The sequence below is a fragment of the Oryctolagus cuniculus genome, chromosome 11, assembly GCF_051225735.1.
Source record: "Oryctolagus cuniculus isolate XC-2025 breed Fujian yellow rabbit chromosome 11, ASM5122573v1, whole genome shotgun sequence".
In the NCBI taxonomy this organism is placed as follows: domain Eukaryota; kingdom Metazoa; phylum Chordata; class Mammalia; order Lagomorpha; family Leporidae; genus Oryctolagus; species Oryctolagus cuniculus.
This window is the reverse complement of record NC_142877.1, coordinates 59424918-59450610: the sequence shown is the minus strand read 5'-3', so window position 1 is coordinate 59450610 and position 25693 is coordinate 59424918. Positions and strand designations below refer to the sequence as shown.

General features: G+C 48.4%; 1 protein-coding gene and 2 pseudogenes across 1 annotated transcript; 1 reads left to right on the top strand and 2 right to left on the bottom strand.

Annotated features, from left to right (window-relative positions):
• Nucleotides 1–923: 923 nt before the first annotated feature.
• NACA (nascent polypeptide associated complex subunit alpha) lies at nt 924–13447 on the top strand. Its single transcript, XM_089308555.1, has 9 exons — nt 924–962; nt 1771–1842; nt 4393–10062; nt 11230–11315; nt 11487–11564; nt 11824–11970; nt 12568–12696; nt 13002–13124; nt 13323–13447. Exons 2-9 carry the CDS (start codon nt 1773–1775, stop codon nt 13335–13337), a joined length of 6318 nt encoding a protein of 2105 aa, XP_089164681.1. The 5' UTR covers nt 924–962; nt 1771–1772; the 3' UTR covers nt 13338–13447.
• Nucleotides 13448–13889: 442 nt separating this feature from the next.
• LOC138844360 (large ribosomal subunit protein eL22 pseudogene) lies at nt 13890–14622 on the bottom strand (annotated as a pseudogene).
• An 8230-nt stretch (nt 14623–22852) lies between these two features.
• LOC127487427 (large ribosomal subunit protein eL19 pseudogene) lies at nt 22853–23554 on the bottom strand (annotated as a pseudogene).
• Between the last annotated feature and the right edge of the window lie 2139 nt (nt 23555–25693).

The following is a 25693-nucleotide window of genomic DNA, read 5'->3' as shown; positions in this document are numbered from 1 at the left end:
CCTGGCTCTGATTTCTGATCCCAGCTTCCTGCTAATGCAGACCCTGGGGAGCAGCATGTGGTGGCTCAAACGGTTGGGTCCGTGCAAACTATGTGGAGACCAGGATGTAGTTCCTAGCTCCTGGCTTTTGCCTGGCCCAGCCCCAGCTGCTGCAGATATTTGGAAAGTGAGCCTCTCTCTGTACCTTTACTCTTGCCTTTCAAAGAAATAAAAATAATTTTCACTTCTCGCAAAAAGCAGCCGCCAACTGTCTTAAATGGCTTAGAGAATTCAAGGACGTGTTCGCTGCGTCCTATTCCAGGAGAGTATGGGAGTCAGTGGCCCTTGTCTTACCGAAGTGCTGATTTCACATCCTACTTTTCAAGACTGCGTTAAGGACCTGCACTCCTAAAATGGATGTCTAAGGATATCCAGGACGCGCCCAAAAGAGCAGGCAGAAAAAACTGCGTGTGTGCCTGTTTTCCCGGGAGGGGGACACGCTGTAACAACTTCAGCGTCGTGTACTCCAATAGAACTACGTCACTTCTTTCCGGCGTTGTGAACACCACCTCTGAGCCTCTCGCTCTAATTTATGGTCCCCCATCTTCCCGCTGTGGTGTCACGCAGGGAAATCGCGAAGGCGCCTTCCCACAGACGCCAACCGCGAGACTTTGGCGACCGAAAGCCGGAGCCTGCTTCTCACGGTTTCTCACACACGCTCGCGGGTGTCTGAGGGCCGCGCCGAGTTCCGGCCGGACGAGCTCGCCCAGTTCGGAATTCTTCCCTTATTTAGACCTCGCCGCCACCCCGGCCCCAGGCACAGCCGGACGGTCACGCAAAGGAAGTGGCCGCCTGCGCCTCCTGACCCGGAATCGGATCCGGGCCCCGCCCCCCGCGCGCCGCGCTGCCTTCTGCAACAGGCGTGGGTCACGCTCTCGCTCGCTCTCTTTCTGCCGCCATCTTGGTTCCGCGTTCCCCGCACAGTAAGTGCTGTCTGCGCCGCTACTCTCTATCCGCAGCCATCCGCCCTTCTTGCAGGCCGGGCCGCCCCTGGGATTGAGAGTTCAGGCGAATTGGAGGCTTTATGAGCCCACGGGCTTTCTGCTCGTCCCTGGGCCTCAGGACAAAATGGGGACTGCCGTTGGTGTCGGGCAAAAGCAGGGCATAAGGGCCGCGGGGGCCGTGGACCCTGCGTCCGGGCCTGGAGACATGGGGGGCCGTTGTCGTAGGTGGGCGGAAGCGGAGTGCGAGTGCTGTTGGGAACGGCTTCGTAAGAACCCGGAGGTTACGGGGTCACGGCCTTCGAACCCCTCACACCGTACTTATGTGACAAGCGAGTGTTGGGATTTAGACGCCCCCACCCCCCGCGCCTTCTCCCCTGCTGACCCCCGAAGACTGGGCAGAGGGGAGGGGGTTCGAGGTAGCGTCTGAAGCCCCCCGCGCTCGGGAGCCGGACTGGAATGCCGCCCCTCGGGTGGAGAACGCACTGGCTCCCGCTGGCCTGGTGGGGTTTGGAGTGTGGGATAAGACGAGCCCGGGCCACCGGGACGACCCGTGTTTGCAGTGGGAAGCGGCTCGAGGAGAGGTGATTGGCTTGCCGGAGGGAGTCCTGAGGGTCGCGTCGATTTCTGCCCGTTCCCTGCTGCCTTGGAGGGGCGGGTTGTCGCCAAACTGTCGCGTGACTTGTTTTCTCAGGAGCCCTCCGCGGAGTTCTAGAGGATACTTGACCCTGGGTTAAAGAGGGGACTCCTGCCTGTCCATTGAGGCCTCCTTTTTATTCCCTTCCTTCAGAAATGCCCGGCGAAGCCACAGAAACCGTCCCTGCCACAGAGCAGGAGTTGCCCCAGCCCCAGGCCGAGACAGGTAGGTGCCCTTCGCCCGCCTGCGCATCATTAACACGGACCCTGAGGCCTTTGCTGGGGGAGGGGGAGTGAGGAAGGGGATGTGGGCTGCTGCCGCCTTTCAGAGTTAGCTGTCATTGAAGTTGGGGTTGCAGCTTTACCGGGTAACAGCCATCCTGGGAGGATTTCTTCAGGGGGTGGGCTAAAAGATAGTACCCTTAGGATGTGTGGACATTAGGAGCCCCCTAGCCTATTTTGTGATTTAGCCAACTGCCTCAGAAGAGGCTGTGCTGGGCTCAGGGATTCCTGCCTATGAGGACTGGGTCACACAGGCAGGCCAGGGAGACCTGAGCTTTTGAGAAGTTCAGCCAGCAAGTTGGATCAAGGTTTTAGATAGCAGGGCTTGGCACAGTGCCTTCATCACATGTCTGGATGACACGGGTGCTGGTGGTAACCGTGTCCTGCTGGGCCCCAGAGCTCTCCGAAGTCGGTTCGCTTGCCTTATGGGTGGGTGCTGAGATATTTCTGGTGTGCTGGAATAATGCCTGTACTATCATCTGGCACTCGGGATTGATTGAAACAAAGCCTGCCTTTGCCTCGTCTTAGGTGTTGGAAATAGTGGATGGAGAATATGGTGTGAAGGCAGGTTTTGAATTCTATTTAGAACATGTCTCTGTAGAAGACTTGAGGTGGTAGTCTTGCTAAGTCGTGCAGTATTAAATGAAAGGCATCTTCAGGCTGTGACCTCCGCTCCCCTGTGTTTATGGTAAATTTAATATTTCTTCAAGTTCCACCTGTCGCTTAAGGGCATCTTTTGGAGTTAAAATAGAGTTGTTTATGGCTGAAAGCATTGAGGTTCTCCCTCTCCACCTGTCTGATTTTAGCAGCTGAAGGGATTACTACAGCTGCTAAGAGAGGAGGGGGCCGGGAGCTGGGGTGTGAGCAGTGTGAAATACTGACCCACACAGATCTTAAGGAAGAGGGAAATAAAGGACTAGTGTAGATCCTGTAGTTTTAATGCTAGGCGGTATATTTTAGAGATTGTTTCGTTGAACAACTTATTTACAAATGTAGAGAGTGAAGTTCAGGTACATGTAGGGTATTCTGGTTTCAAGCTTTCTAACTATAATGCCATATACTTCGGAAGCAGTCCCCAGACAGTGTTACTTAAACATACATACACCTGAATAGTCTGAGCTTGTCCAGGTTTATAATAAAGCTGTGCTGGCTAGAACACAGGTTCTGTCTGTAGTTAAATAGAATGAATGAAGTAACTAGTTCAGGGAACAAAGCAGGTAAAAGTGTATTCTAATCCTGAGATTTTGAGCTATCAATTCTCTGGAGAAAAATGGTTGAACCATTTGCGATTCTACAGTGGGACGCCATAAGAACTTCAGAATTACTGGTTAAGTGAATTTTGAATGCTACTGGCTTTTTTTTTTTTTAACACCCCTTCTAGGCATTGAGCATTTGTTAATCTAACCCTGTGTTACTCCTGAATGACAGACAATGGTGTTTTGCCCCTCTATGACAAAACCTTTTATGCAGTTTTACTGTAGTGCCAAGTATTGGTCTGTTTTGAGAGAATGAAAAATAACTTGTCCAAATTAGTGGGTAAGGATCCAGTATATTCTCTCCACTCTAATTCTCTCCTTCCAAAATAGAGCTACAGTCTGGTTTAACAAGTTGGGTTACAATTTCATAATACAGTCCCTACCCTTGTGACTAAGCTGTCTCCCTGGAGGTTTTATTCATCTTTGATTGATGTCTGAAGATCTAACATTACCAAGGAAGATTTGTAGAGACTAGAGGCCAGCCCAATCATGGTTGGTTTTGTTTGTTTTCTTTTTGGTTTTGATGAATAAGTAACTTGGCATAAGGAAGCTAAGGGACTTAGTAAAGGACTAAATTGTACCAGGCACCCATTTCCTAAAACTGTTCTAGCACAGATTTTTTTCCTAGTGGAAGCCTGGAAGTATACACACCCTGATTTTCTGTTTTGTTTTGTTTTGTTTTGTTTTTTTCCGTATTCAGCTCTGATTTGCCATTGTTGTCACTGCGAGTTCCAGTTTTCAGTATCTGTTTCGGTCAGACCACGCTCCTTGGGTGGACAGGGCAGCACAGCTGTTCTTCAGTGGTAGTTCTGTCGACTGTGTGAAATGCTTAGGAGTGGGGTCCGTTTCAGGAGGCAGTTGGAGGGCACAGTGGAACACACTACAAAGCTGTTCCCAGCCTTCTGGGCCTGTGCTCCCTCTTACAGATAAGCTTGTCTTACATTGTCCTCCTGTCCTATAATAGTTGGTTTATTTTAGTAGAACTTGGGAAGTGTGGGGAGACGAGGAGAGGAATGTATTCTCTTGAACACTGATAGGTGTTTTGGGAAGGTTTGTTGCCTGTCACCTTCATCTAATCCTGTGTGGTGACTCTCAAATCTCAGATTTTAAGTTCCAGTGTTCCCTGTGAGGCATGTTGTGCCAAGTTGGGCTGCATAACTCACCTTTGTTTTTGTTTTTGTTTTTTTTTCCTTCCCTTCTTTATCTCTTTTTTGCTTTTCCAACTGTGCTTTTTTCAGCTATGCGTGTCACTGCTGCCTTAGGGCAGCCTGGACCTGCCCTTCCCCCTCCTGGCTCCCTTGCCCCCCAACAGTGCCCTCTGGCAACTGCTAACCAGCCTTCCCCGTTCCCTCCTCCCTCTGCTATTGCCTCAACCCCCTTTGAAGTTCCTTTTCCCCAGTCATCTTCTGGAACAGCCCTGCCTTTGGGAACTGCCCCTGACACCCCGGTTTTCCTGCCAAACCTGATAGGGCCTCCAATCTCCCCCGCAGCCTTAGCTCTGGCCTCTCCCATGATAGCTCCAACTCTGAAAGGTGCCCACTCCCCTTCAGCTCCCTTGGCTCTGGTTGCCTTGGCTCCCCACTCAGTTCCAAAGAGTTCTACTTTTCCACCTCTTAGCTCACCACCTGCAGTTGCTGTAGCTGAGTCAGGCTCAGTGACATCTAAATCAGGCCCCACTGCTCCAGAATCAAAGACTTCTCCTATTCAAATTCCCCCTCAAGGAGTCCCTAATCCGAAAGGTATTGCCAGCGCTCTTCCCTCCAACCTTGTAACCCCCTTGGCATCTGTTCCATCTGGAGTAGCCTCCTGTCCTCAGACACCACCCGCCACTCCCCTGACCATTACTTCTCAGGTCACTTCCTCAGCTCTGACTTCTCCACAAAACCCTGTAAACCTCCCCCTGAAGGAGCCTGTTAGTCCACCTGCTGCCTTACCCTTTTCAACCCAGTCTGTTCCTGTGGTAACCTCTTCTCAAAAGACTGTGGCTCCCAGCAGCCCCTCAGTTTTCCCCACCATGCTGGGTTCTCATCTTGGACCTTTACATCCGAGTTCTTCTGTTGGTTCTCCTGTACAACCATTAGGTCAGAGAGAGCCTAATGATCCGTGCACACTGCGTACCACTTCTCTAGAGCCTTCTTCAGGAGCATCTTACCTCTCTCACAGGTCTGCCGTTCCTCCCCTTCCTTCCAGAAATGAGCCAGTGACTACTCTTCCCACAGGAGCTGCAGCTTCCCCTCTGGCTCCATCAGTGAACAAAGGGCCCATAATCTACAGTCCTTCTGACTCCCCAGATGTAACCACTTCTTCACTATCTCCTACATCCTCTTTTGTTCTTAAAGGCTCTCCTAATGCCACTCAGCAGCAGCCTTTTGGAACGCAGATTCTTCCTTCTTCAGGAACAGGCATTGGAGAAGCACCCATTTCTTCTGTTGGAACCTCCCCATTTGTGATGACTACTAACCCCTCTACAATTTCTGCAGCACCTACTACCTTTCAGGTAGCTACTTCTGTCTCTTCTCCAATCTCATCTGGTCCAGTAAGTGGGAAAGAACCAACTTCCCCTAGCGCCATGGTTGCGGCACCTGTGGCTCCCCAAGTGCTTGCTCCTACTCAAGCAATAGCTGGTTTGGCAGAACCAGTCTCTCCTCAGCCAGTCCCTGAAGACTTCAAAAATCTCCCCACTTCAGAGTTGGTAAAGTTCCCAACCCAAAAAGATCTTCAAACTATATCATCCTGTCCTGTAGGAGCCCCTGTTTGTCCAGCCCAGGCAGGACTCTCTACCGAGAATGACCCTACTCTACCACCATTGGCCTTGGCAGCCCCTAAAAATTCCCCTTGTCCTCAAAAGACAGCATCTTCTCTGGACATGCCACTTTCTCCAGAAGCTGCCCTAGCAAAGAAAAGCCCTGTGGGTGCTCTCCCTGTAGATAAGTCAGCAGTTGCTGCTGCTGCTCCTCTAGGTGGTAAATCCCCAGCCTCTATCATTGAGACAGATTCTCACATAAGCACGGACCCTGCTAGTCTGCTTCTCAAAGGTTCTTTCACCACCTCACCCGTGGTTCCATTTTCTTTGGAAAGTAGAGACCCTGTGGCTCATAAAACTCCCACAAGTGCCTCTGCTGTCACTATAAGCAGCCATTTCCCAGAAGGAGCTGTCTCTTCAGCTCCTACTACAAAGGGAACTTCCACTCTTCCTACTTCACCTGTGACTCCTGAAGCCTCTGGAAGTTGCCCTGTGCCTCCTGGCGTTTTATCCTCCCAGACTATTTCTGCTTCTGCAGATGTCTTGGCCCTGGCCCCTGAAATTCCCAAGTCTATGCCCTTTCCCTCTCTTCCCCCAGCTGGGACTTCTCCAGGCACAGAGAAAGTTTATGGTATTTCTCAAACCTCAGCACTGGCTCCTGTGACTTCCTCTCCTGAGGGTGCTGGTGCCTCTGTCACGGCATCTTCCAAGGGCTCTCTGACTTGCCCGGCTGGCTCCCCGTCTCCTTCGGGACCTCTTGCATCTCCTCAGACTAAAACACCTCCAGCTAAGAAGGGGTCTGCTCTTCCTGATGCTCCGGTTGGGAATCTCTCATCTGCTGTTCCTTCAGCGGAAACTTCCTCTCCTCCAGAGGCCAGTCTGTCTGTGCAAGGCCCCAAAAGCTCACCAGCCAAGAAGCAGTCTTCTATTTCTCCATCCTCCCAAGAGGCTCCCCCTCCCCCAGCTACCCCATCCCTTAAAGGAGTCCCTGCTAAGACTTGTCCCTCTCCCAAAAAGGCCCCATCCTCCACAGAGGTCCCTGTTCCCCCAGCTGTGACTCCCTCCCCTAAAGAGCCCCCAAAAACTTTAGCCCTCAAAGAGGTCCCAGCTACCCCATCTACCAAAGAGGACTCTCCTCCCCCAGCAGTGACAATTCCCTCCTCCAAAAAGGCCCCATCCCCCAAAAAGGTCTCCACGCCCCCAGCTGTGACACCTTCCTCTCCCAAAGAGGTCTCAGTTACCCCATCTCCCAAAGGGACCTCCACTCCCCCTGTTGCAACTCTGCCCTCCCCCAAAAAGGCCTCAGCCCCAAAAGGAGGCCCGGCTGCCCCACCCCACAAAGAGGCTCCCTTGCCCCCAGCTGTGACACCTCCCTCCCCTAAAGGAGGCCCGATTTCCCCATCCCCTAAAGGGACCCCTATGTCTCCAGCTGTGACACCCCCATCTCCCAAAGAGTCCCCCGTTCCCCTGGTTGCATCTCTACCCTCTCCGGAAAAGGCCTCAGCCCCCAAAGGAGGCCCAGCTACCCCACCCCCCAAAGAAGTTCCCATGCCGTCAGCTGTAGCACCTCCCTCCCCCAAAGAAGTCCCAACTACCCCATCCCCCAAAGAGTCCCCCACTCCCCCAGTTGCAACTCTTCCCTCTCCCAAAAAGGCCTCAGCCTCTAAAGGAGGCCCAACTACCCCACCCACCAAAGAGACCCCCGTGCCCCCAGCAGTAACACCTCCCTCCCCCAAAGAGTCCCCTCTTCCCCCAGTTGTAACTCTTCCCTCCCCAAAAAGGGCCTCAGCCCCCAAAGGAGGCCCAACTACCCCACCCCCAAAAGAGACCCCCGTGCCCCCAGCAGTAACACCTCCCTCCCCCAAAGAGTCCCCTGTTCCCCCAGTTGTAACTCTTCCCTCCCCAAAAAGGGCCTCAGCCCCCAAAGGAGGCCCAACTACCCCACCCCCAAAAGAGGCCCCCGTGCCCCCAGCGGTAACCCCTCCCTCCCCCAAAGAGTCTCCTGTTCCCCCAGTTGCAACTCTTCCCTCTCCAAAAAAGGCCTCAGCCCCCAAAGGAGGCCCAGCTACTCCACCCCCCAGAGAGGCCCCTGTGCCCCCAGCGGTAACCCCTCCCTCCCCCAAAGAGTCCCCTGTTCCCCCAGTTGCAACTCCTCCCTCTCCGAAAAAGGCCTCAGCCCCCAAAGAGGCTCCCTTGCCCCCAGCTGTAGCACCTCCCTCCCCCAAAGAGTCCCCCATTCCCCCAGTTGCAACTCTTCCCTCTCCAAAAAAGGCCTCAGCCCCCAAAGGAGGCCCAGCTGCCTCAGCCCCTAAAGGGACTCCTGTATCTCCAGCTGTGACACCTCCCTCCCCCAAAGAAGTCCCAACTACCCCATCCCCCAAAGAGTCCCCCACTCCCCCAGTTGCAACTCTTCCCTCTCCCAAAAAGGCCTCAGCCCCAAAAGGAGGCCCCACTACCCCACCCCTCAAAGAGGCCCCCATGACCCCAGCTGTGACACCTCCCTCCCCCAAAGAGGGCCCAGCTATTCCAGCCCCCAAAAAGGCCCCAGCCCCTAAAGGAGGCCCAGCTGCCCTATCCCCTAAAGGGACCCCCACTTCTCCAGCTGTGGCACCCCCGTCTCCCAAAGAGGCCCCCCCTCCCCAAGCTGCAATTACTCCCACCTCCAAAAAGGCTCCATCCTTCAAAGGAAGCCCAGTTACCCAACCCCCTAAAGAAGTCCCAACAACTTTAGCCCCTAAAGAGGTCCCCACTCCCCCAGCTGCAACTCCTTCCTCCCCAAAAAAGGCCCCAGCCCTCAAAGAGGCCCCTATTTCCCCAGCTGTGGCACCTCCCTCCCCCAAAGAGGCCCCAACTACCCTATCCCCCAAAGGGGCCTCTACTTCCCCAGATGCTACTCTCCCCTCCCCCAAAAAAGCCCCAGCCACCAAACCAAACCCACCTACATCACCTAAAGGGGTTCCCACTCCCCCAGCTACAACTGTTCCCTCCCTCAAAAAGGCTCCATCCTCTAAAAAGGCCTCTACTACCCCAGTTGAGACACCTCCAGCCCCTAAAGGGGCCCTGACTCCTGCCACTTCTCCCCCAAAAAAGGTCCCGACCCCCAAAGCAGATCCAGCTACGCCATCACCCAAAGAATCTTCCACTTGCCCAGTCATGACTCCACTTCCACCCAAAGAGGCTTCCACGCCTCCAGTTGCAGCTCCTCCCTCTCCCAAAAAGATGGTCGCCACTCCAGCCCACAAAGGCGTCCCAGCTGCTCCACCCTCCAAAGAGGCTCCCATATCCCCAGCTGCAACACCTCCCTCCCCGCAAAAGGCCAGAGCCACTTCAGCACCCAAAGGTGGCCCAGCAACCCCATCCTCCAAAGGAGCCCCGGCTGCCCCATCCCATAAAGAAATTCCCAGTCCTCTACCTGTGACTCCTGTCTCTCTCAAAGGCTCCTCTAGTTCCCCAGTGTCAGTCAAAAGTACCACTGAGGCCATTGCCCCTCAGGCCTCTGAAGGGCTACCAGCTCTCAAAGAAGTACTTGTTGCTCCAGCTCCAGAAAGTGCACCCGTCGTGACAGCTCCCACTCAGAAAGGTCCACCACCCAAGAAGAGTTCTGCTACTTCAGCTCCTGTGTGCTTGGATCCTTCAGCTAAGACTGATACTAAAGGACCTGTTTCAGCATTGGCTACAGCCCCTCTACAGACAGTCCCCATTCACAAAGACTCTGCAAAGGCTGCAAAAGTGGTCCCTATTTCTCCTGTGAAAGGCAAAGATTGTTTTCATTCCCCAAAGGGTCCCTTGGCTCCTCCCCCTGAGTCTGAGACATCTCCCCCTCCAGCAGCAGCTGCCTCTGAGAAGGGCCTTCCTAAAGCTGGATCAGCATCTGTCTCTCCAGCATCCACCCCACCAGTCTCTCTGCCTCTTGCTCCCTCCCCAGTTCCCCCTCTGCTTCCTAAACAGCAATTTCTGCCGTCCTCACCTGGGCTGGTGCTGGAATCACCCCCTAAGCCCGCAGCCCCTGCTGATGAGGATGAGCTGCCGCCTCTGATCCCCCCGGAACCAATCTCTGGGGGAGTGCCTTTCCAGTCGGTCCTCGTCAACATGCCCACCCCTAAACCTGCTGGGATCCCTGCCCCAACCCCCTCTGCCAAGCAGCCTGTTCTGAAGAACAACAAGGGTATTTGCCTTGGTTTGCCGTGTGCATGGTGTGTTGCCCACACCCCTCTTGGGGGCTACCCACCAGTACTAACCCTAGGATGCGCCGCTTTCTCCAGTGTATCTGCTTGTGTTTAGACGTAGAACATAGAGTGATAATTCTAAATGCAAAAGCTCTAGGAATGAGAGATTGAATCTTGGTGTTCATCACCTCAGGTAGTTTGGTATGGTCCAGAATAAACCCTTGGTCTGCCATCTATTTTACCTACCTGATGTGACATTGAAAACCAAGACCTTGCAGACTTTGATTTGCTCTAATCCCTATCACATCACTAACCTTGTCCCTGGGCCTGGGATTTGCTAACTATTGGGGAATCTGAAGTTAATGTCAACTTCTTTTCACTTCTTAGTAATGACCAGTTGCCCAGGAACTCCCTTTTCTTTAAAATGTAGAGACCTGTTTTTTATAGCCTCAGAATGGTGCAGATGTACGCTTTTTTCCCTCAGTAGTCTTTATTGATGCTTGGCCTTTCAATGAAGAGAAACTTAATGTGTTTGGAAGAAATGGAGGAAGTCATAGGACAGTATCTAATAGAGAAAATGACTTATTGGATCTGTAAGTTGCCACTGAGAATCTTCCAGCTATGCTGACTGAATCAAATCACTATGATGGATGGCTTGAAAATAAGGCTGAATGTGTGTACACAACTGCTTCTGGCCTCCTCCAACCCAGTTTAAAGGATGCAGGGAAAGCACCCTGCTTTTTCTGCCTCTACAGTGTAATTCTATTGTTTTCCACTTAAGTATATATGGAGATACCTTCTACCAGAACTTTTCCAGGATTGTTGTGCTATTGGGTACAATTGGAGTTAATGGGTCATTGGTGTTTATTTGTGCCAAGAAATAAAGACCTCAAGGGAAAGAAAGCAGTTATAGTGCATAAACTGCTCGGCTATATCTAGTGATTACCTCTCGTTTCTGGGACTAGGACTTTAATAGATATGTACACACTACTTTATGACCGAGTTCGAGGCTCTCAAGCTGGCCTCACACAAACCAGTTGGCTTACAAATGTTTAACTTTGTCAGGTCTAGCATAGAGCAGTGACCTGTAGTCTAGATAGGCCGTGGTGAGGTACCTCCTCCTTACCATCTGTACTATGAAATGTAAAAGTTGTTTGTTGTCTTAGGGTCTGGAACAGAATCTGACAGTGATGAATCAGTGCCAGAGCTTGAGGAACAAGATTCCACACAGGCAACCACGCAGCAGGCTCAGGTAGGTATTCTAGTGGTATGTGTCCTTGAATCATGGGAGCATTGGACAGTCAGAGTTGATCACAGATGACTTTTGTATTGGAGACTTGTGAACTTTAATAAAGGGAAAACCCTGTGGAACATGTGGTATCTAGATCTTAGTTTCATTTAACTCAAAGCTGTTTTATCTTAGCTGGCCGCCGCAGCTGAAATCGATGAAGAACCAGTCAGTAAAGCAAAACAGAGTCGGAGTGAAAAGAAGGCACGGAAGGTAAAACTGAGTGATACGCAAGGATAAAATGGATCTGTAGTAGAACCCTTGGTAGCAGTAGAATCTTCCTTAGTTAAATTAATGTCATATAAAAGCCACTATTGGAGAAAGCCCAGGAATCCTGAAAAACGATTCTCTATTATTGTATAAACTTTTAACCTGGGGAAAGACTTTGCTTTGGGTGTTGTATTACTGTGTTCCTTGCTTCCTGGAGCTACTTCTAAGAAGTTGAAACCTGATGTTCTTTTCTGTTCTGTAGGCCATGTCCAAACTGGGTCTTCGACAGGTTACAGGGGTTACTAGAGTCACTATCCGGAAATCTAAGAATATCCTCTTTGTCATCACAAAACCAGATGTCTACAAGAGCCCAGCCTCAGATACCTACATAGTTTTTGGGGAAGCCAAGGTGAGTACAGTTTTCTGTGGATTACTCTAGATCAGGGTTTTCAACCTCGACTACTGACATTGTGAATCAGATAGTTCTTTGTGGTGGAAGGGCCATTCATCCTGTACATCTTAGACATTTAGCAGCATTGTATCCAGTTGTGATAACCAAGAAATTGCCCAGACATTGTCAGCTGTTCTTTGGAGGCATTATCACCCTTCTTTGAGAACCACTTCTCTTTGTACAATGATACATAGGCTGAGTGAGGGGGAAGCAGTTAAAGCTATTTAGTAAGTGGGTGTAGACTGAGGGTTTTGAGGGACTTTGATTTCTCTCTCTCTTTAATTCTGGCTTTCAAATAAATAAATAGGAGCCAGCACTATGGTGTAGTAGGTTGAACCTTTGCCTATAGTGCAGGTATCTTACATGGGCATGGGTTCAAGTCCCAATGATGACTTGGGAAAGCAGTGAAAGTTGGCCTAATGCTTGGGTCTCTGCACCCACCTGGGAGACCTAGAAGAATTTCTTAAAAAAAGAATGAGGATTTTGAGAATACATACATGATTTTTTATTTCATGCACACTAATTACTTCAATTCCTGTATTCTCTGCCCTATAGATTGAGGACTTATCTCAGCAAGCACAGCTGGCAGCAGCTGAGAAATTCAAAGTTCAAGGTGAAGCTGTCTCAAACATTCAGGAAAACACACAGACTCCAACCGTACAGGAGGAGAGTGAAGAGGAAGAGGTATACCAGGAAATGTCTTACACTTTGAATCCTCTCAATAGCAGTGTTTGTGTTGGCGGATAAAGACTTTACTGTTTCAGGCCAGAGGCAACTGCTGTCAGGACTTGAAATTGAGCAAATCTTTAACAAGCTAATTTGTAAATTGAAAATTTGGTGCAGCCTGTAAGTGATATTATAAATATGCAAATGGCCCTGCTTGAGGCACTCAGCTTGCATTGAGTTGAGTGGCTTTTGAATTATATTATCTAGATTTAAGAAACTAACTCCAAAGAACTACTGAAGTTACTCTTGCCCTCTCCTTTCAGGTCGATGAGACGGGTGTGGAAGTTAAGGATATCGAGTTGGTCATGTCACAAGCAAATGTGTCAAGAGCAAAGGCAGTCCGAGCCCTGAAGAACAACAGTAATGATATTGTAAATGCTATTATGGTGAGTGTCCAAGCCCTCTGCCCTGACCAATTAAGAGTGGCATCATTTTTTCTCTGCTTAATATCAGCCACTTAAGAAGCCTCATCCCAAAGCCTCTTCTGAGTTGCCTTAGGTTTTAGTGACCTGGATTTGCCCATGCTGTCTATAACTACCTCTAACTATCTTTTTTTTTTTTTTTTTTTTTTTTCCCTCTTACAGGAATTAACAATGTAACCATCTGAAAAACAAGGATCTTTTTTGGTGTTTCAACGAGTAACTGCAGCTTGGTTTGAAATTTGTACTGTTTCTATCATTAATAAAGTTATGGCTTCTTGTTGGATGAACTCAGTAGGTGCTTGGTCTCTTCCCCCAAGAAAAACCAGGAAGCTTCTTATTTGGTGCGGTCTTTAAGATGCAGTTTGGAAAACCACATCCCATTGTCAGTGTGCTTAATTTTAGTAGCAGCTACACTACTTTTGATCCAGCTTCCTGCTAAGGCACACCCTACGAGGCAGCAGATAATAGCTCAAATTGTTTGTTCCCTAACACCCCCATGATTTCAAGCTTCTCTCCCTTTCAAATAAAATGAAAATAAGCAAATTTTTTGTTAAAATCTCAGTCTTTTCACCCTTTGTAAGAAGTTTTTCAAGATTTATTGTATTTATTTGAATGGCAGAGAGAGAGAGAGGTCTAACATCCAATTCCCTAAATGGCCACAATAGCCAGGGATGGGCCAGGCTGACGTTAGGGGACAAGAGTTTGTTTCTGGACTCCACTGTGGGTGCAGGGGCCCAAATGCTTGGGCTATCCTCCTGCTCTCCAAGGCAAATAAATCTTTTTTAAAAAGAAAAATTGTACTTGCGAGTTTGAATTTTCATCTTTTCCTGAGCTGGCAATATGTGATCTAGTATACCAGCTGGGCACAGGGGACCAGGGTAAGCAACAGATTCTTGCCTTTTTTTTTTTCCCCCAAATTTTATTCAAGAACTCATACAAAATAGTCCAGATAAATGAGTTTTAATCCTCCTCTTCATCCTGGTTAATCTGGAAGTATAATTCCCAATTCTGTTTGCTGTTAGCAACTATTTGTAACCAATCATGTAGATGATTATTTAAATTTTTTTAGCAAGATATTTCAAATATTTTTTGGAAAAAGGCACCTCAGAAGTCATGGTGATCTCACTCTTGCTCCTTTTCGATGGTCACAACCCCTCCACCAAGATTCCCAGCTTTTCCATTCAATTTGATTCTCTGGAGAAACTGCTCAAAATTTGCAGTATCAGGTTCCATCTTCTACAGGGTGGGTGGGGTTGAGGGTGAACCTCAGAACCTGCTTCTGCCCCTGTTTGCTACAAGCTTTTTCACGGGCACCATAGCAGCAGCCTAAGTGCATTTCCAACTTAGGTGTTTCACAGCTTTAGGTAGGTTTCTCAGAATGTAATCGCATGCTACCATCTATACAATCTTCTCAATGTACACTGAGGCTTGTGTGGCCTCTGGGGAGTTTAATTTTGACATCTAAGTGCTTGTACAGGACTAGAGAAGATGGATGCAGATGAAGAGTCTGCTGCTGTGGCATATACACGTGGGCTTTTTGTTGTTGTTGTTTACAAAGTAATGATGAGGATAGGTGAAGACCAGTGCTGTCTTAAGGCAAACTAGAACATAAGAAAAATCATTTATGATAAAGATTAACTGTATGAGAGTTTGGGTTGTCAGAGAACAGTTTGGGGAGCAGAAGGATGAAATTTAAAAACAGGCCACAAGTAAATTTAGAAGCAAAACTCCTAAAACTACAAGTGAATACACCTAGAAGGAATATGTTAGAATAAATTAATACCATGGGAGGTTTTTTTAGAGCTAAACTAAGACTCATTTTGATAATTCTGTGAGAAGACTTTAGCAGATGTGAGTGCAAGCTGAGGAGTAGAGAAAGGAGAGTTGGGTCTTCTCATTTACCTCACACCTAGAAAATCAAGTTTTGCAAAGAATAATGGCTATCTCACATGGGTAAAGCAGTTTGGATCATTTGATGAAAAGAACCCTTACAAGGATACAGATAAGCCCCTTGAAGCGAAATTAGAGTGAACACAGTTTCCATTTCAGGAAAAAGTTTTGGGATGTTAACTTCAAATATCCTCACTCTTCCAAACAAAAAGTAGTAACTGGGGCCATTGCTGTGGCGTAGTGGGTAAAGTGGCTGCCTACAGTGCGGGCATCCCATATGGGAGCCTGTTCGAGTCCTGGCTGCTCCACTTCTGATCCAGTTCTGCTATGGCCTGGGAAAGCAGTGGAAGACGGCCCAAGTCCTTGGGCCCCTGCACCCGCGTTGAGGACCTGGAAGAAAGTCACAAGCGGGGAAGTCTGGATTACTTGCTAGGGATCTTGCTCAAGCACAGCCATTCCTGTCCCCAGTGCTGTGTTGTCATTCTCCAGAACTGCTACATCACTTTGCTTGCTTTCCCCCACCGTGCTTGATATGCAACTAGCTTCTGTTCACCAGACTGATTAAATTTGTTCGCACATTAGGAGATGTATGTGTAATTTGAATGAGGCTTTTAAAAGGAATTCTTCCTGATGTAAAGCTGAAACACTTGTATTAGAATACTTTAACAATGACATTTTAAGTAAAACTGCTCTGACCACATGTGAAGATAGACCTAATTCTCCCAAAATATATATAGAAGCCTTTGCTAAAGGTCGGTGTGAAATCATTGGCACTGGACATTGACTAAGTGACCCTTCTGATTCCCAAAGAAAATCTCATTCATTAGGTCAGTTTGGCTAACTTATTTGTATGATTCTTATACCATTTTACTTAATTTTTCAATGGGAAATAATTGAAACAGATAAAAGGCTATATGTATACCCACTGCCCAGCTTGTTTTGTTGTGTGGGTCTCCAGTGTGCCCTTAATCCCAAAAGGAACACGTTAAAACAAGTGTTCAGGGCCGGCACCGCGGCTCGCTAGGCTAATCCTCCACCTTGCGGCGCTGGCACACCAGGTTCTAGTCCTAGTCGGGGGGCTGGATTCTGTCCTGGTTGCCCCTCTTCCAGGCCAGCTCTCTGCTGTGACCAAGGAGTGCAGTGGAGGATGGCCCAAGTTCTTGGGCCCTGCACCCCATGGGAGACCAGGATAAGTACCTGGCTCCTGCCATCGGATCAGCGTGGTGCGCCGGCCGCAGTGGCCATTGGAGGGTGAACCAGTGGCAAAGGAAGACCTTTCTCTCTCTCTCTCACTGTCCACTCTGCTTGTTAAAAAAAAAGACAAGTGTTCAGCCTAGGGGTTAAGAGGCCAGCTATGAGGTGCCTACCTCATACCTCATACCATATTGGAATGCCTGGGTTCAAAGCCTAGCTCCATCTCCTGACCCCAGCTTCCTGTTAATGCCCAAGTATTTAGGTTCCTGCCACTTTCTTGGGAGACCTGGATTGAGTTTCCAGTTGCTGGCCTCAACCTGGACCTTTCCCGTCCCCACAGTTGTAGATCTTGGTGTAGTGAACGAGCAGATGAGAGCTCTCACTCTACCTCTCAAGTAAATAAATGCATGTAATCCCTATCATAATCTACTGTTTTATAGCATCCATACATAAGATGGTGCTCTTAATATACCAAAAATAAAATTGTGCTAGTGTTACAACTTTTTAGTAAAACTTATTTAACACATAACGTCCTACAATTTTTTTTTTTAAAAAACAGGCAGAGTGGACAGTGACAGAGAAAGAGAAAGGTCTTCCTTTTTTGCCGTTGGTTCACCCTCCAATGGCCGCCACAGCTGGCGCACCGTGCTGATCCGAAGGCAGGAGCCAGGTGCTTCTCCTGGTCTCCCATGGGGTGCAGGGCCCAAGCACCTGGGCCATCCTCCACTGCACTCCCATAGCAGAGAGCTGGCCTGGAAGAGGGGCAACCAGGACAGAATCCGGTGCCCCGACCGGGACTAGAACCCGGTGTGCCGGCGCCGCAAGGTGGAGGATTAGCCTAGTGAGCCACGGCGCCGGCAAATTATTTTCAATTCTAACTTGTTTTTAAAATTTATCGGTAGGGGTAGATACAGCTGTATTCATTTCCTTCCGATCCAGTGCAGTCTGCCTCTCATCAAGGTCATAAAGTTGCTAATTCCCCTGGATATTCATCACACATAGCTGTGTTTGTGTTTTCTTCAAAGGGGTTTCCTTGACACCTTTCTTTTGGTTTGTCTTAGATCTCTTTAGGAGCCGGTGTTGTGGCACACAGTTAAGGCACTGCATGTGATGCTAGCATCCTAGAGTGCTGGTTGAAGTCCTGGCCACTCTACTTCCCATCCAGCTCCCTGCTAACGGTGTCTGGGAAAGCAGTGAAAAATGACTGAAGTACTAGAGCCCCTGCTACCCACGTGGGAAACCCAGATGGAGGTCCTGGCTCCTGGCTTTGGCCTGCACCAGCCCCAGCTGTTGCAGCCATTTGGGAAATAAACCAGCAGATGGAAGATTTCTTTCTGTCTCTCCCTCTCTGTCTGCCTTTCAAAAAATTATGAATCTTTGTTTAAAAACCTAGTTAATCTTCAGTTTCAAAATGTGTGGAATTACGTTATTTTCTAGGAGCCTGGAACTCCATTCAGGTCTCCCATGAAGATGGCAGAGGCCACCCTCTGCTGCTTTCCCAGGCACATTAGCAGGGAGCTGGACCGGAAGCGGAGCAGCTGAGACTAACCAACACTCCTGTGTGAAATGGGGCTGTTCAGAGCATCTTAACTGCCGTGCCAAACAACTACCCCCTCTCAGTGCCTTTTATTTTCTCTTTGCCTAATTGTCCTGGGTAGACCCTCCAGTACCACACAGAGCAAGTGAGACAGGGATAAACTTTTTTGTCTTTTTCCTGATCTTAAAAGGAAATCACTAAATCTTTCACCATTAGTAAGATGTTTAGCTGTGGTTTGTTCTTAGTTGCTCTTATTTATAAAATTGAGGAGTTCCCTCTTTTTCCAGTGTTGAGTGTTTTTGTCCTGAATCTGTTAAATGCTCTCAATTGCTTTTCTGCATTTATTGAAATATCCTGTGCTTTTTGTCTTTTATTCTATGGATATGGATAGATGTGTTACATCTATTGAATGTTGGCTATTAATTTTTTCTTAATTGTGTCTGTATACATATTTTTAAATTATTGGCTTATTAATTTGAGAGACGAAGAGCTCCCATTTGGGTTCAATCTCCAAATTCCCACAGTGGTGTGGCTGGGCCAAGCCAAAGCCAGGAGACAGGAATTCAATGCGGGTGTCCCCTCTGGGTGTCAGGGACCTGACAATTTGACTTATCATCTGCTATCTCTCAGGGTACACATTAGCAGGAAGCTGTCATTGGAATCAGAGCTGGAACTTGAATCCAAACACTCTGATATGGGATGTGGGTGTCCCAACTGGCAGCTTAGCTATTAGGCCAAACACCCACTCCTCTCTTTATTTAAAGTGGGTTTCTTGTGGCAATATATAGTCGAGTCTATTTTATTAATCTGATAATTTCTGTCTTTTAATTGGGAATTTTTTTATTTAAAGATTTGCTTATTTGAAAGGCAGAGCTACAGAGAAAGGGAAGAGAGAGATTCCACCTACTGGTTCATTTCCTAAATGGCTGCAACTGCCAGGACTGGACTAGGCCAAAGCCAGGAGCCAGGAGCCAGGATCTTCTTTTGGATCTCCCAAATGGGTACAGGAGGCCAAGCATCTGGGCTTTCTATCTTTCAGAAGCTGAGCAACCAGAACTCAAACCAGCGCCCATAAGGGACAATAGGCACTTCAGGTAACAGCTGCCATGCCATGATGCCAACCTCAACTGGGACTTTAAAGAGCATTCACATTTCATGTGATGGTTCAGATAATTGTATTTAAATCTAACTTTTTTTTTCCTTTTTAAAAGTTTATTTACTTATTTGAGAGGCAGAGAAACAGGCAGAGCTCCCTTCTGGTGGTTTACTCCCCAAATTCCTGAAATGGCCAGATTGGGACTAGAGCTAAAACCAGGAGCTGCGAATTCAATCCAGGTCTCACATGGGTGGCCTTTGAGCCATCCCTATCAGCTGGCAGGGTCCCCATGAGCAACATGGGTCACATTTTCCTGCTTTACATGTGTGTTATTTTTTTAAAAAAGATTTATTTTATTTATTTGAAAGAGTTAGAGAGGTAGAGACAGAGAGAGGGGTCTTTTATCCGCTGATTCACTCCCCAGATGGCCGCAACGGCCAGAGCTGCACTAGTATGAAGCCAGGAGCCAGGAGCTTCTTCCAAGTCTCCCATGCAGGTGCAGGAGCCCAAGGACTTGGGCCATCCTCTACTGCCTTCCCAGGCCATAGCAGGGAGCTGGGTCAGAAGAGGGGCAGCCAGGACTAGAACCAGCGCCCATATGGGATGCCAACACTTCAGGCCAGGGCTTTACCCCTCTGCGCCACAGAGCCGGCCCCATGTGTGTTAATTTTTTATTGAGTGCCAGACATGTGAATTTTACTTTGTTAGGTTCTTAATAGTTTGATATTTGTTCTAGGATGCAGTTAATTACTTGGAAATAATTTGATCCTTCCAGGTGTGGCTTTTAGCCTTGTTAAATGGTACCAGAGTACAGTTTAGTCTGGGCTAATTCTCCACAATTCATTCCCCAAATGGCCTCAGCAATAGGAGCTGGGCCAGACAGAAGCAAGGAGCCAGGAGCCAGGAGCTTCATCCAGATCTCCCACGTGGGTGCAGGGGCACAAGGGCTTGGGCCATGTTCCACTCTTTTCCCAGGCCATAGCAAAGAGCTGGATCAGAAGAGGAGCAGTGGGGTTTCGAGCTGGTGCCCATATGGGATGCTGGCATCGGCTTATCCTGCTATGACACAATGCTGGCTCCTCAGATGCTAGTTTTTATCAAACATTTTTAGCAGTTATTACAATATGTTAATATGATCAAAACAAATTATAGTTATTGATATTCTTAAGATTAAACCACCACGGTATTCCCAAAATAATTTAACTTGGTTGTAGAGTATTATTATACACTGATAGAATCTCATTACTATTATTCTATTTAAAATTTTTCACATCTGTGTTTGTAAATAGTATTGGTCTATAGTGTGTTTTTTTTTTTTTTCAGAGAAGTGTTTATCCTTTTTTAAGATTTGTTTTATTTGGGCCGGCGCCGTGGCTCACTAGGCTAATCCTCTGCCTTGCGGCGCCGGCACACCGGGTTCTAGTCCCGGTCAGGGTGCCGGATTCTGTCCCGGTTGCCCCTCTTCCAGGCCAGCTCTCTGCTGTGGCCAGGGAGTGCAGTGGAGGATGGCCCAAGTGCTTGGGCCCTGCACCCCATGGGAGATCAGGATAAGTACCTGGCTCCTGCCATCGGATCAGCGCGGTGCGCTGGCTGGGGCGGCCATTGGAGGGTGAACCAATTAACTTATTTTTTAAGGAATACAAGTTTCATATGTACAACTTTAGGAATATACTTATTATATATATACTATATATACTACATATACTATAACTATACCTGCCCTTCCACTACACTCCCAAGCCTCCTCCTCTCTCCCCCCTTGCCAGTCCCATTCTCCGTTAAGATTAATTTCAATTAACTTTATACACAGAAGATCAATACGATACTAAGTAAAGATTTCAACAATTCTCACACACACACACACACACACACACACACACAGAACTAGTTTCACAGTTAACTCTCACAGTACAATTCATTGAGGACAGAGATCCTGCATGGGGAATTAGTGCACAGTGACTCCTGTTGTTAACTTAACAATTAATACTCTAATGTGGCCGGCGCCGCGGCTCACTAGGCTAATCCTCCGCCTTGCGGCGCTGGCACACCGGGTTCTAGTCCCAGTCGGGGCACCGGATTCTGTCCTGGTTGCCCCTCTTCCAGGCCAGCTCTCTGCTGTGGCCAGGGAGTGCAGTGGAGGATGGCCCAAGTACTTGGGCCCTGCACCCCATGGGAGACCAGGATAAGTACCTGGCTCTGCCATCAGATCAGCGCGGTGCACCGGCTGCAGCGCACCGGCCGCAGCAGCCATTGGAGGGTGAACCAGTGGCAAAGGAAGACCTTTCTCTCTGTCTCTGTCTCTCACTGTCCACTCTGCCTGTCAAAAAAAATAAATAAATAAATACTCTAATGTATGATGTCTGTGATCACCTGAGGCTCTTGACATGAGCTGCTTAGGCTATGGAAGCTTTTTGAATCCACAAACTGTCAGTAATTAGACAACGTCATAAGCAATGTGGAAGTTCTCTCCTCCATCCACCCTGTAGTTTTCTTAGAAAAGAAAAAAACCGGAGCTGGCTCTGCAGCATAGTAAGCTAAGCCTCTGCCTGCGGCACTGGCATCCCTCATGCGCTCCATTTCATGTCTCTGCTGCTCCTCTTCTGATCCAGCTCTCTGCTATGGCCTGGGAAAGCACCCACTTTGGGGACCTGGAGGAAGCCCCCGGCTCCTGGCTTTCATCAGCCCAGCTCTGGCTGTTGCGGCCATTTGGGGAGTGAACCAGCTGATGGAAGATCTCTATCTCTGTCTTTAACTCTTTCTATAGCCCTACCTCTCAAAGAAATAAAACCTTAAAAAGGAAAAAAAAAAAAAAAAAAAAAACTATAGCAGACTGTAGTGAAAAGGCTGGAATAGCTGTGATGTAATAAGAATATGTTTACAGGCCAGCGCAGTGGCTCACTTGGCTAATCCTCCACCTGCGGTTCCGGCACCCCAGGTTCTAGTCCCGGGTGGGGCGCCGGATTCTGTCCCAGTTGCTCCTCATCCAGTCCAGCTCTCTGCTGTGGCCTGAGAAGGCAGTGGAGGATGGCCCAAGTGCTTGGGCCCTGCACCTGCATGGGAGACCAGGAAGAAGCACCTGGCTCCTGGCTTCGGATTGCCACAGCGTGCCGGCCGTAGCGACCATTTGGGGGTGAACCAACAGAAAAAGGAAGACCTTTCTCTAACGCTGCCTGTCAAAAAAAAAAAAAAAAAAGAATATGTTTACAAATCAGAAAATGACATTATTACATTAATACTAGCAAATCAGAATAAAATTTTTTTAAGATTATTTATTTGTTTGAAAGGCAGAGTTATAGAGAGGCAGAGGAAGAAAGAGAGAGAGGTCTCCCATCCGCTGGTTCGCTCCCCAAGCAGCCGCAACAGCTGGAGCTGGGCCAATCCAAAGCCAGGAGCCAGGAGCTTCTTCCAGGTCTCCCATGCAGGTGCAGAGGCCCAAGGACTTGGGCCATCTTCTACTGCCTTCCCAGGCCATAGCAAAGAGCAGGTTCGGAACTGGAGCAGCCCGGACTCGAACTGGTACCCATATGGCACTGCAGGCGGTGGCTTTACCCACTACGCCACAGCACCAGCCCTGGAATAAAATGGTTTTTTAAACATTTATTTATTTGTTTGTTTTAATTGAATGGCTGATCCACTGTAATCACTGATGCTACTAATTGCAGACAAGAGAGGTGAAGTGAAGATTCATTTCTTGGTCTCCTTCCTTGGACCTTGGACAGTCTTTTTTTTTTTTTTTTTTTTTTTTTTCCCAAGATATGTTTATTTTGGGGCCTAGCTGTGGTGTAGCAGGTTAAATTGCCACCAACAGTGCCAGCATCTCGTATGGGCATCAGTTCAAGTCCCAGCTGTTGCACTTCTGATCCAGTCCCCTTTGGCAGAGTTACAGAGAAAAAGAGAAAGAGATCTTCCATATACTCGTTCACTTTCCAAATGGCTGCAATGGCTGGATCTGGGCCAGGCCAAAGCCAGGAGCCTGGAACTCCATCTGATTCTCCCACATGGGTGGCAGAGACCCAAGCACTTGGGCCATCATCGGCTGCCTTCCCAGGCACATTAGCAAGGAACTGGTTCGGACGTAGAGCAGCCAGGACTCAAGCCAGCACTCAGATGGGATGCCAGTAGCCTAACCCACTGTGCCACAACAGCGGCCTCTGGACAGTCTCAATGGTCTCCTCCTTCTTGGCCTGAAGGCGCTCTTCATGATGTTTGCCTGCTCCTTTGGTCTTAGACCTGCAGGCTTCAGCCGGGGCAGCCTGAAGCTTCTTGCGGGCCTTGTCTGCCTTCTGTCTGTGGATGTGTTCTCTGAGAATCCCCTTGTTTTCACACATTTCCCCTTCCGTTCAGGTGCCAGCTGTGTTGCATGGAGCGGTCAGTCTTGGATTCACAGTATTTTCTGAGCAACTGGACTGAACCCACCTCCTCCTTCTCCTCCTCCAGGTTACCTTCTCTGGCTTTTGAATGTTGGCTGGGCGCTGTTGTGCCCATATGTTTGCCCTTCCGCCTGGCCAAGGTGTTTTTCTGGCTTTGAGCCCTGGAATGGACAGGCGCAGGCTCCAGAGCTTCCAGATCTGTGGACAGGAGTTGGCATGGGAGATTTCCTGAGTCTCACTGGGATCCAACTAGGCCTTTCTAATAGCAGAAGACCCTGAAGACAAGTCTTTTCTGAAGCCTGAGCATGCTCTTGGCTGTGGCTGAGGTAGCAAAAAGAACTCCCATCCATAGATTTTTGTCTTTTTTTTTTTTTAAAGATGTATTGATTTGAAAGACAGAGGAAGAGAGAGAGATATCACAGAGAGAGGATACACAGAGAGAGAGAGAGAGAGAGAGAGATCTTCATCTGCAGGTTCACTCACCAAATGGCCACAATAGCCAGGACTGGGCCAGGCCAACCCTAACAGTCAGGAGCTTCTTCCGGAGGCAACAGTGATGGCTCAAGTGGCTGGGTCCCTGCCACCTCTGTGGGAAACTTAGATTGAGTTCCTGGTTCCCAGCGTCTTCCCAGCCCTGCACCAGCTGTTGTGGGCATTTAGGGAGTAAATGCAGATGGGAGCTTTCTGTCTGTCTCTGGCTCTCTGCCTCTCAAATAATAATAAATATTGAAATCTTCTTTGCTCGTACTCTCACCCCAGGAACTGTAGAATACATCAACCACTGAAAACCTAGGCACACAGGTGGAAATCTGTTGCTCTCATAGGATAATGGAGGGCTTCATGAAAGCTCTAAAGAAGGGACCCAGAGATCAATTGGATGCAATTCACACAAGCCTCTCTCCTTACCCTCTCAAGGTGCCTCATTTCTGCTATGCCTTCTCCCCTTACTTGAAAACCAGAAATATAATCAAATGGTGATATTAAAAAGTGGTTCTCTCAACCTCTGACTTGGAGAGGGTGGGGTGAGAGTCCACAGACACAAGACTACAACAACTTACACTCGCAACTGAACCTACCGAAGGAATGTAGAAAACTCATTTACAATGGGCAGTAAAACTACATCCCCTTCTCCCCTTCAGTTACCTAGACAAGCAGAAGAAGATAATTTCACCTTGAAGAAACTCTGAAGGAATTAAAGCTGGCGAACACTGGAGCTGGGCTCTCCAAGTTTCTTGGTGGCTTCTGGGCCATGATGCAGAACCAGAGGAAAGGGCAACCTGACCCTACTTTCTCTGCAGTTTACAAAACTGAAGTGAGGGTGGCTGAAGCTCTCTGTACAGTGAACACAGCTCATTAGGGTAGGCAGGAAATCAAGATTGGTTCTTTCAGGAATGTGTTGTGCATTTGACAGGTAGGTCCCTGCCTTTTGGATTATACTTCTATCAGGTACAGGTAGCTGTGAGAACTCCCAGAACCTCAATAGGATGCAGCTCAGATAAAGCTACCAACAGAATCTTCTTGCCCCAATGAATTGAAAGGTGTGTGTGTGTTTTGTTTTTTTGAAAGAGGCAGGTAAACAAGGTAAATGCATTAATAAGTGGTACCACAAGTTTTAATTTATAAATATATACATGCACACATAGTTGATCCTCATTATTTACAGATTCTGTGTGAATTTGTGGTCATTCATGGACACATGCAGAGCTGTGCAGTTCCAGCTGAGTTTGAACAAGAACATGTTCTGTCTTCTTGTTTCAGCTCTCATATTGTAAACAATTATCTTCTTTGCAGATAACTTAGTGAATTTTTCACATTTTTGCGGTATTTGTTGGTGATTTCACCATCTAAAATGGCCTGCATACTGGCATTGTGGCCCAGCAGGTAAAGCTGCCGCCTGTGACACCAGCACCCCTATGGGCGCCAGTTCGTGTCCTGTCTGCTCCACTTCCAATCCAGCTCTCTGCTAATCACCTGGGAAAGCAGTGGAAGATGGCCCAAGTGCTTGGGCCCCTGCCATCAGCATGGGAGTCCTGGATGAAGCTCCTGGCTTCTGGCTTGTGACCATATGGGGAGTGAACCAGTGGATAGAAGATCTCTGTGTGTCTCACCCCTTCTCTCTTTTAAAATAAAAAAATAAGCAAATCTAAAAAAACATCTCTATGGAGACCAGAATTGTGGTATAGCAGATTAGGCCTCTGCCTGCTATGCTGGCATCCCATATGGGCACTGGTTTGTGTCTCAGCTGCTCCAATTCTGATTCAGAGAGAGAGAGAGAGAGAGAGAGAGAGAGAGAGAGAGGTCTTTCATCTGCTGGTTCACTCCCTAAATGGCTGCATGGTTGGGGTTGAGCTGATCTGAAGCCAGGAGCCAAGAACTGCTTCTGGGTCTCGCACATGAGTGCAGAGTCCAAGACTTGGGCCATCCCAGCTGCTTTCCCAGGCACATT

Bases quoted from the DNA above. Each gene is read 5' to 3' on its own strand.
- NACA (XM_089308555.1), top strand. From the start codon at position 1,773: ATGCCCGGCGAAGCCACAGAAACCGTCCCTGCCACAGAGCAGGAGTTG. The intron at 1,843-4,392 runs GTAGGTGCCCTT...TGCTTTTTTCAG, and splicing joins CCAGCCCCAGGCCGAGACAG to CTATGCGTGTCACTGCTGCC. The intron at 12,697-13,001 runs GTATACCAGGAA...CTCTCCTTTCAG, and splicing joins AGGAGAGTGAAGAGGAAGAG to GTCGATGAGACGGGTGTGGA.